Raw genomic sequence first — 11,127 nt, 5'->3', positions numbered from 1 at the left:
CTAAATTAAAAATAAAAATATGAAATTCAAATTAAAGAAATAAAAAATATAATAAATATTTATTTAATAAATTAACTTAACTAATAAGTTAAATCATACCTATTAATTAACAAGTACTAAAAATACAATCTACCACCTAACATATACTACATCTATGAAAAGTACCCTAATCATTACTATAATTATATGCGTATTTAACTTAAATACGAAAATAACAATACTAACCTGAAAGTCGACTATCCTAGGGATATGCCACGTCGCGTTTAGACAGTGGCAGAGTTTGAAACAAAATTTTGGAGGCAAAAAATTTAACATTAAAATTTAATAATAATATTTATATTAAAATAAAATTTATAAATATAATTAATCTTTAAGTTTGTTACTAATAAGATAATAAATAAATAATTTTATAGATAAAAAAGATAAATTAGTTTATAATAGTACTCTTTGAATCTTTAGTGACTTGAAATATTGAATAATTGAATCAGAACTAAACTCTTCAGCAATTTCTTTTTTCATTATTTTCATTGCTAAAAATGATCGCTCTGTAGTAGCTGTAGAAACTGTAAGAGTTAATATCAGACGAATCAATCTATCAATCAAGAGAGCTGCTTGTTAAATAGAGAGATGCGAAATGCGAATAGAGAAGTTGCTAGTAAAGTATTTGAAGCGAACTATTTTTTAGTTTTGAAAAAATACTACTAATTTTTTTATAAAAAGTTTGGGGATATGGCCTCCCATTGTCTCAACTAAGCTCCGCCCCTGCACTTAGGCAGTTGATGTCCTTATCTTGTACATCTGCTTGCTTCATAATTTTCGAGTATCTTGATAATATGAATAGAAATGGCTAGAGGTAGGAGAAAATAAGTTGAAATAGTTCAAAAGTGACTTCAAGTCACACAGTAAACGAGTTCAATATATAGACGCGACTATTACTTAGATGCACAAACGTGATATATACATGTGAAATAGTATCTTGTCTTGTTTACTGTGTAAATAAAAAATACACAGTGTTATTTTGTTTACCTATAAACGAGATAAATAATAAAATGCAAATCGATAAAAACGCTATAAATTACCTATATTTGTAAATAAAAGATTTATTTTATTTATTAAAAAAATCCTTTTTTTTTCTTGTATCTCTTTTATCCAAAACAAGAATTGTTGAAGCAGTTAAAATGACAAAATAAAAGGCAGAAAAAACTATCAACTACTAATTTAACTAACTCAAGTAAAATGCAACAATGCAAGTTCCAAAATTTTCAAAAGGCTTCTCTATTTGTCTTTAAGCCACATGCATTGACCAATCATATGCTGACACTGCCATTACACAAAACTTTGGTCACGGTTCGACAATCCAAGAAATTATTTATTGATTAAAATGAAAAAATAAAAAATAAAAATAAACATCCTTATGTCACCGAATCAGACAGACTCCCTGTTTCTTTTTTTCAGTTTCAAAAAATAAATAGCATCAATTTGATTTCTGCATCTGAAAATTTTGCTCCTTTCTTCTCTCACTTGGTGAAAAAATACGAGGGAAATCCCAATTTTCAATTCAACGCGGTTTCAATTCTCTCACGACAAGAGCTTCTCCATGTTCCTACTTTAAGCCCTTTTCTACCTCACCCTAGGGTTTCCGGATTCATCTGATCTTCGAGCTATTCACTCATGAAAGAGAAGATTCAGCTCAATTTCTCGCTGAGCACGTGTTTTCCAGCATTTCTTGAGCCCCCTTTTGCGGTTTCGGAGCTGGGTCGATTGGTGTGAGGAGCATTTAGGGTTTCGTGTTTTCCGTGTTTTTCGGGGGGTTTTGAGGTACTTTTACAGCTACGGTTTGGATTTGGAGTATGGGGGGTTAAGAATTCGAGTAAAGTTGGTAGTTTTCTTTTTGTTGCTTTGGAAATTGAGAATATTTGTGAGTGAATTGGAAGAGGGGTGAAGATGTTTTACTCTCAGTTTATTTTGGCGAAGAAGGGGCCACTTGGGACCATATGGATAGCTGCACATTTGGAGAGGAAGCTCAGAAAGAATCAAGTGGCTGATACTGATATTGGTGTCTCAGTTGGTCAGTTACTTCTTACTTCAAAATCTTGTGTTTATGTCTATGCTTTTGGATTTGGTATTTAATTCTCAGAATTTTTTATGTTGTTAATCATTTAATATCCCGAAATGATTAGATTCCATAATGGGTATGACACTATGACACCTTGTTCTTTAATGATACAGTGGCTTTGTGGATGAAATTAAGAACCTCATGTAATTTTAGTTTAGTTTTGGAATTTAATTGGAACTCAGGGTTGAAATTAGCGAAATTGACGGTTTCCTTCTGCAATATTTAGTACTACTGACCTAGGAGTTGCTAGTATGGAAAAGAAACGGAATAGCTCAAGAAGATCTTCTATATGAGACTTTGACTTATCTGTGAAACAAAAAATTTTATTATTTTGGGGTGAAAAATTAAGCCAAAAAATAAGACACATAGGTGCAAAAGAGAATATTTCCTCTTGTTGTCATTTATTGCCTTTATATATATACATACTGAGAAATAATTAATGATGTTCTGGAATACTAGAGAATGTTATGATAGCTACATCACCTAAGAAAATAGTGCAACTTTATCTGGAACAAAAAGTTAGTAGCCTGGTTATTGCAAGAATTGAGAAATCATATTGATCATTTTATATTGTTTGCCTTCCTTGAATCTTAATGGGTCATTGTTTGAGTGAAAATCTCCTAAGTGATTCTGGGGTAGTATTTAGTATGTAAAATTTTGTGGTTTTTCATTCAAAAGAAAAAGAAATTATCTTTTTTATGGCATGCTTTTACCCCCTCTTTTTTATTTTATAAAGTTCCTTTGACATCAAAAGACAATATGAGCAGGGAGAAAACAAAATAGCATTTGATGGTACGTAATAATCCCTTATAATTTGATGGGCATATCATTATAGTACCTGTTACAATCCTTAGATACCAAAGCAAATATTACAAATATCATTGTACTTGCTCTTTGCCATGGAATCCTTCCCTCCGATATCTATGAAAGCCATAATTCCCCCCTCCATCTTCTAAGGCATATTGATATAGGTAGACTGCTTTCCAAATGAAGAACTTAACCTTGGTTGGGATTTTTTTAATCTATTTCTTGTTAAAAACCTTTGTTGGGATAAATTTTTCTGGTAGGTTGACTACCACTGAAATTTATCAATTATGTAGTCTGATTGTAAAATGTGAGTGAAGGATTCCCAGACTAGCTGCTGCTGATGTGAAATCTTTGCACGCTTAGATGTTCCTTGCGGTGGGATCCACACCTGAGAAGAATATGGAAATCAATTACACTTTATTACCTTTTCGATACCTGTGCTGCATTTCTAATTTTGATCATATCTTACTGGCTCAGAATATTTATTTGGTAAATATTTGGTAAACAGATTCAATTCTTTTTCCCGACGTACCAATCGCACTCCGTTTGTCTAGTCATCTTCTGCTTGGTGTCGTGAGGATATATTCGAGAAAGGTGAATTACCTTTTTGATGACTGCAGTGAGGCATTGCTTAAGATAAAGCAAGCTTTCCGCTCCACTGCAGTTGATTTGCCACCAGAAGAGTCCACTGCACCTTACCATTCTATCACCTTACCTGAGACGTTTGATCTTGATGATTTTGAACTACCAGATAATGACATATTTCAAGGGTTAGTTTCAAAGTACTTGAATGGAGCCATCTTACTTCCTTCAGCAACATTGTTATTCACTTTATTTAGCTGTTTTTTTATGTTGAACTTGCAGCAACTATGTTGACCACCATGTCAGTAGTAGGGAGCAGATCACTCTACAAGATACCATGGAGGGTGTGGTTTATAGTAATTCACAGTTCGGATTAGATGGTTAGTATTACTCCCTTTGCCTCTTGTTTCTCTTTCTAGATTACTTGGGTGTGAATTTTAATTACACAACTGAGAAACCTCAACTAAATAATGTTGAATGGCAAATGCATTTATTGCAGAGCGGTTTGGTGATGGTGATGCTTCTCAAATTGGTTTAGACCTTGATGAGGTAATTAGTCTTCCCTTTTTTTTTAATCAGCTCTAAATGCATGAAGCATGATCTGTTGTGGTGGTATTGTACTATTGTCATATATCCATCTGATATTTGCCTACCTCTTGTAGACCTGATATATTTCTAATATTTCCTAGTCATTATCTTCATTGATTTGCTAGATTTATCTGGTACATCTTCTGTACCCCAAATATATTATTTGCTTTACTATTCAGGGTGATACTTTTTGGTGAATATATTGGAGTTATGCTGTATCTATACTGAAATGACACAATTGTGAAAGATGTGAAAATATCTTGATGTGTACTATCTATGGAGATCAATTATCTTTGAATTGGTGCAATTATGTAGAACAATTTTTCTCGTTTTAATTTTGATTTTTTTAACTTTATTTCTTAAAATCAGGTTTTGTTAACAGACAAAGCAGCTACTTTGGAGCATGATGACAGCAATGCTGGTCCTCAAGTGTCCCATCAAAAAGATGAAGTGAAAGAGGAGGTATCTGAACTTTGTTCAAGTCAAGTGAAAGTCAGGAACCCCATCAATGTTCACTTTTATTCCTTGTTCTCTTCATTTTCTGTTTCCTTTATTGGGTTGGAGAGTGAATGAAATAAAAGTGCGGATTATTCACGTAATACTTCTATTTCCTTTCTTCCCATTTCAGTAAGTGATTTAATCGGTTTTGAACAGATTGATGATTTCCCTGATGCTGCTGAAGCCGAAGGTCCATCTACTCCTGGACTTGAAGAGCCAAACTTGCTTGGTGCTCAGGTGGATCAGGTAAATAATGAAGCTGCTAATGATGATTTGGCAGACTTCATGTCAATGAAGAGCCAAAATGATTCTGTTGCACATGAAAGGGAGAATGATATAATTGATTCCTCCCTGCAAAATAATGTGAAACAAAATGGTGAAGATTTCCATCATGAAAATAGTGACAGCGAAATGGTTGACATGGACAAAGAAAAAGAGGAACAAGATCATTTGGAAGGCATGACAACAGATCAAGAAAATTTGATACCAAATAATCATGGTTCTGGAGCAACCGCAAATGAAACTGTTTTACCTCCTAGTTCTCATGTTACATCTGATCAAGAGAACCCCTCTGATAGACTTCTATCTAAAATGGATGGACCTCAAGAGCCAGAATCAGATGGCCATTTGGAGGATGTTCCCTCATTGTCAAAGGATGAAGTTCTGGATGACCGTGAATTTTCTAAGCCTGAGGGAAATTTGAGTCCTGTCGATGAAGCTAAAAAATCCATTGTGACAAGTCCTGTAGGATCACCTAGTAAACCTCCAGATGTTGATGTTGAAGTTCAGCCCTCCCACGAACTGATGGCAGCAGAGGCTTTAAACCATGATTCTCATGAAGCTGAGCACACTGAGTCACTCCTTCGGCCATGCAGCTCCCATTTGACCCAGCCTTCTCCGTCACATGTCGAAGGTAATAAATTTAGTTAATATCTAATGCCTTTTTTATCAATCACTTTTCTACTTCGGGAGAAAGAGCCATGTCTCTGTGACCTATGGAGTTTGGAGAAACAGGTTCTGTTATTTTTACATTTCTCTATTGCATGTTTCCGATTGTCTTGTTAGCAGCCATGTGTCCGTGAGACTGTGACCTATGGATTTTGTATTTTGTACCATGTTTTGCTTTCTTGGTGTGCTTTCAAGTTGAGTTTCCTTTTTCTGAGCTGTTTTCCAGAATGAACTGCATCATAGCTGTATTATTTTCCTCTTAACTTTTGAGTTGATTATTTCTTTTTTAAGAAGTTACTTATATTTGTTTGTGTAATCTTTTTTATGGATATATCCAAACTTGTAGACTCCACTTTCACTGAATATTAGTTGCTTCTTTCTACAGGTGAGAAGTGTCATGAAACTGATGTTCCAGATCCTGCATTAGGTTACCAGGAACCTATAGAGCCATTTGTATCTGAAGGAAATCTGGATTTGGGGAAGTCAGATGAGCAACTTGGGAGCAAAACATTTAGTGATAAAGAAGAAAGCATAGAGAAATCTGCTGCTTCTGTGATGCCAGAGCCTGAGAAACTGCTCTCCCTTCCTTATCAACATGATGGTGAAGTAACTGATATGCTCTTGGAGTCTACTCCAGATAATCAGGGTGTATCTGACAGCCATACAGGTGCTGACAGAGGAAAAGGAATCTCAGGCAAAAAGCGCAGTTTTACAGAAAGTACTCTTACGATGCAAAGTAATGATTTGCTTGAATCATATGGTGGGGCTCAATCCAAGAGAAGTAGAGAGACTGTCCCTGATGATGATGATCTATTGTCTTCCATATTAGGTAGAATAATGTGCCTTAATGATTTTGTGTGTGTGTATATATATATATATATATATTGTTTCTTTCACTTGAGTGTTGTAGCTGAAATGAGTTTGTTGTCACTTCAGTTGGTAGACGATCTTCAGTATTAAAAATGAAACCCAGTCCAGCAGTCCCTGAGCTAGCATCAACCAAGCGCTTTCGTAATGCTTCTGCAACACGCCCTTCTGTTTCAAAACGGAAGGTGCTTTTGGATGATACAATGGTCTTGCATGGCGAGTATGTTTCTATAATCTCCTTTCCATCAACTTGCACATATTCATCTAGTTTTTGGTTTTATATATTTTATTTTTTATTATTTTGTGTGTGTGTGTTATTATAATAAAACAAATAACATGATATTCTTCCTCGTGAATTTTCATGCCTTTTACAATGGTCTTTCATGCCTATTAGTACATATTCGTCTATTTTTGTTTCTTGCAAGTGGTATTTTTTGCTCTATTAAACTGTTTTGAGACCTAGCTGTTTGATCTATTAAATGATACTTGAGGCTTAAAAGTAGCTAAAATCACGCATTACTTAAAAGAGAAATATTTTTGGTATGATAATCTCTTATAATATAATTGCTAAATTACAAGAGAGATCATTTTGGTACTGGAATACTAATGGTGTTTCCCTTATTCTGAAGTACAATACGGCAACAGTTGACAAATACTGAAGATATACGTCGCATAAGGAAGAAAGCTCCTTGCACCCGTCATGAGATTATAATGATTCAAAGACAATTTCTGGAGGATGTAATTTTCAGTGAATCAATATTTACAGGTGAGGAGAAGCTATGAAGTTTTCAATGACATTTGATAATTCGATGCATGAAGTTTGGGATGGACAGAATTCATCTTTACATCCTAAGGGATTGTCATACAGATATCAGTTCCTTTTAGTCACAGCCAAATTTTTACCAAAAACTTATGAGAGCATATTGTTTTAATTAATTTCACAGAGAGTATCATCATAATCATTTGTTAATTATGCATTTATGCTTTGACATATCTAAGTTTATTCACTTTTATCTTCCAGGTTGGTCTCCTGATTTGGTGGTTTTGCAAAGCGGGAGGGTAGATTTCTCTGGTATCAAGATGATTGATGATGGTTTGTATAGTTCTGTCAATGAAAAAACAAACGATCTGGAGTCCCTTTCCAGAACAATGGCCGAAACTCATGACGCAGAAGGGAATGTTGTTCCAGTGAGTGTCCAACCCCAAGAAGTAGCAGAAGTGCAGCCTAATGAGATCTCTGTTTTGTCTGAGAACCACCAATCTGAATTTAACTTGGGATCTCATGATATTGATGCTCATGAACATTTTGCAAAGGAGCCTCATGGTTCTCAGGATGCTGAAATGAATAATGCCGGAGTAAATATTGAGATCTCTGAAGCCGAAAACTTAGGTGTTGCCCCTGGACCTGGGCATGAATCTTCATCCTTAACTGAACTTGTTGAAAACAACCCTGTTGCAGATAAAACCAATGATCTTGTTGATTCTATCCATTCGGAGATGGGCATCCCATCCGATCAGAATTTGAATACATCTATTCTAGAGGAAGGGCTTGCGGAGGATAAAGTCAATAAAAGTGGGGTAGATGCTATTGAAATTGCAGAACATAGTATGGAAGTTAGAACAGAAGTTCAAACAGATGGATTGGAAGACAATGGTTTATGTGCACCCTTGACTGCTGGTCCTCAGGAAGCCAATGAATATCCTAATAATCAGGCTTCCTTTAATGGAGACCTACCTACAGAAGAAAATTGTAATAAAAATGAGGATCAGATTGCCCATGACAAGGACACACTGTCTGGTTGTATAGTTGGTGAAAATACTGAAGTAGATCGTCCAGAGTTTGCACTGCTTGTTTCAGATGAGAAAGAGGGTTATCTGAATGATACAGAACATCCACTCTATCAAGAAGATGCAGTACAAAGTACAATGTGGCCCGAGACCTCAGCTATCAAGAGTCCTTATGTAGATCACAATGAAGTAAGTTCTGCAATTTGCCTTAAAATGTTTGCCCTTTTTGAGATTTCCTGTTAGAGTTGGATTATTCCTATTAACATTTGACACCTGTTATAACTTATAACTGACAAGAAAGCATTCCAGGTTTGTTTCAATGACATTGTACTATGTAAAATGAAATTTATGCCAAGTCTATAGTAGGATGTGTTTGAAAATGCACTGCTTATCTTTCTCTAACAATCTATAATGGTGTTTCTCATGCATGCCTAATTATTTTTCCTTTTGATTGTATGGTGCAGGAAAATGTCATGATTCCTGATGACACAGGTTTGCTTCTCAATCTTCTTCATTGTTGATGTTTAGACAAATTCTTAATATGCAATGTTTTTACAACCATGAAGTTCCCTATATACTCAAACAGTAGCTATTGATACTAGACATTGGTTCCATCATTTCAGCTTTGAAATTGCAAACTAACCATTAATATGTATTGGTGGGTGAAAACAGGAGTGATACTTTTCATATGTTTGAATTCGGTGTCTCTATTCTTTTCCAGGATTTTTGAATGTTGATGATGATGAGATGATTGATGATGATGATGATTATGTACCAGAAGGAGGAGCCGATCTTAGTGGATGGTCTTCCCGGACCAGGTATGTTTATGTAAAGCTTTGTTAAAATAAAGTTCCTCTGCTTAGAAGATAACTGCATATATTTTTTCTGTTGTATGGTCTGCTTGCTATTCATATAAACTCACCTTCAATTAAATATTTTGTGATGCTTGTTATATTTCAGTAGCTAACTAATCTAATACATTTATCCTCAGGGCTGTTGCAAAGTATCTGCAGATCTTGTTTGAGAAGGATGATCTAAATGGAAGGCAGAATATTCATCTTGACAACTTATTAGCTGGTAAAACACGCAAGGAAGCATCAAGGATGTTTTTTGAAACCCTGGTATGTTCTTGAGGACTCTTTTCTGGCTGGACATAATGTACTGGTTTTATCATCTAATAATGTAATGAATTTTTACATTAACTAGTGCCTATTATAATAAATTTTTATTCAAGTCTTAGAAATAACAATTTTTTACACACAAAGGGTATTTTAGAAATAAAAAATTGTGTACCAAAGCTTTCTCAATCCTCAATATATATAGTCGGTTATAGTAGATGCAGTGTGCATGCTAAATTTTCAAATAGAAAATTAAAAAAATCAAAATGGAATAACAAAAAATCCATTGACTATTTGCTGGAGGGTGACACTTTGCTTTTATTGACCGTAATATTCTTGTTGCATCACATGGATTTGCTACTATCCAGGATTTGACTGGTTTGTATAACAGTTAGCATGCTCATAATTATTAGTGTTTAATGTTATTTCCAATTTTTTGAAGCATACATGGCAACTCTTGCATTGTTTCAGATTTAACATTCAACAATGTTGGCAGGTTCTCAAGACAAGGGATTATGTTCATGTAGAGCAGCCGAAACCGTTTGCAAATATTAACTTAAAACCTCGAACAAAGCTCATGAAGTCGGATTTCTGAACCCTACATGTAGCAGTGGCAGATATAGTTGTAAAGAAAGATTCAAAGCAGTGGTGGGTTGTTTTGACTGAATGTCTTGCAGCAGGGTCTCCCCCAAACGTTTTAGTTTATTATGGCTTTTCTCATTTATAATTTTTTGGAGATAGGAGAATTTAGATATTTAGTTTCTTGAAGTGGCTTGAGTATCATCCATCTTATTGATTAATAATAGTAACAGAATATGGTAATATGGGTCTCTAATGTATATATTTTTGTAAAGTATCGCCATTTGTAACTCCCAGTCACTAATCTTTATGTTGGTTGTAGCATTTCCCTTTAAACAAGATTGATATTCTGCCTCTTCAAGCTTATGTAACTTAGCTTGTGATTTAGTTCTGTACCTATTTTCTTTGTATATTATGGTGCAAATTCCTTGTTTGTTGGGAAATTCACTATGCAGTATGCAGAAAGAAATATGAATTTATCTACGGCAGTTCATAGTTATATTTATTTATGACTTTGGGTAAAGGACCATCTTCCTTGAAGTAGTTATTGAATTTAATGGAGTTGTTCAAATAATATGATGTATTATTAATTTTGAAATAAATGTGGGTTTTATACTTTTAGTTTTAATAATTCTCATGATTTATGTCAGGAAATTCAGCCAATTTTTTTCCCCCATAATCCTTTCGGTCTAGAAAAAGTTTAGGGAGCTAACTAAAACTTAAGCCAATTTAATTCAATTTTTTGTATTTTTAGTTTTGAAATTTGAAAAATTAAGGTAGTGGAAAATTATTTTTTTAAATATATAAAAAACCTCGTATTTTTTAACTAGTTGATTTTAGTTGGCTATTCTCCTAATTAGTTTCTTAGCAAAATAGTTTCGTCTAACAAGTCTAGGATTATTTGCCATGGATCTCAGTTCTATTCAACGATTTGTTATTTGTCAATGGATTATTGAATACAAAAGACGAAATTGTTTAGCGGAATGAGTGAGTTAATCACTTGTTCAATCTAGCTTAAATTTGGCTAAATTTTGTAGTTGCTCAAAATTTAATTCGCCCCATTTGAAAATCATTCCATGGAAACTTCTGTATGCAAAAGAAACACCAATGGTAAAGAGGAGAAAAGCTTCAAAATACTCAAATAATGAGCTGGAAAAGCTAGCAGTAATTAAGTAATCAAATGAAAACAATTTCTGAATCACCAAAAAGTGGATCCTTAACAAAGTCAATGCCAAG

The 11,127-nt window shown here is 34.3% G+C and overlaps 1 protein-coding gene across 1 annotated transcript; it reads left to right on the top strand.

The window, feature by feature from the left end:
* The first annotated feature begins 1,434 nt into the window (after positions 1-1,434).
* LOC130973391 (sister chromatid cohesion 1 protein 4) lies at positions 1,435-10,400 on the top strand. The gene is made up of 14 exons (XM_057897888.1): positions 1,435-2,068; positions 3,432-3,693; positions 3,788-3,885; positions 4,005-4,054; positions 4,463-4,555; positions 4,748-5,504; positions 5,925-6,368; positions 6,476-6,626; positions 7,036-7,172; positions 7,428-8,383; positions 8,659-8,686; positions 8,916-9,012; positions 9,186-9,315; positions 9,809-10,400. The coding sequence occupies exons 1-14, from the start codon at positions 1,945-1,947 to the stop codon at positions 9,905-9,907; spliced, it is 3,426 nt and encodes a 1,141-aa protein (XP_057753871.1). The 5' UTR covers positions 1,435-1,944; the 3' UTR covers positions 9,908-10,400.
* The last annotated feature ends 727 nt before the right edge of the window (positions 10,401-11,127 follow it).

Source organism: Arachis stenosperma, chromosome 4, assembly GCF_014773155.1.
Source record: "Arachis stenosperma cultivar V10309 chromosome 4, arast.V10309.gnm1.PFL2, whole genome shotgun sequence".
Lineage (NCBI taxonomy): Eukaryota > Viridiplantae > Streptophyta > Magnoliopsida > Fabales > Fabaceae > Arachis > Arachis stenosperma.
The sequence above is the reverse complement of the archived record's forward strand: the minus strand, read 5'-3'. Positions and strand labels throughout refer to the sequence as shown.

Excerpts from the sequence above, each read along its gene's own strand:
- LOC130973391 (XM_057897888.1), top strand. The coding sequence starts at position 1,945 with ATGTTTTACTCTCAGTTTATTTTGGCGAAGAAGGGGCCACTTGGGACC. Across the intron at positions 6,369-6,475 it reads TCTATTGTCTTCCATATTAG|TTGGTAGACGATCTTCAGTA; the intron begins GTAGAATAATGT and ends TTGTCACTTCAG. Across the intron at positions 9,013-9,185 it reads GGATGGTCTTCCCGGACCAG|GGCTGTTGCAAAGTATCTGC; the intron begins GTATGTTTATGT and ends ATTTATCCTCAG.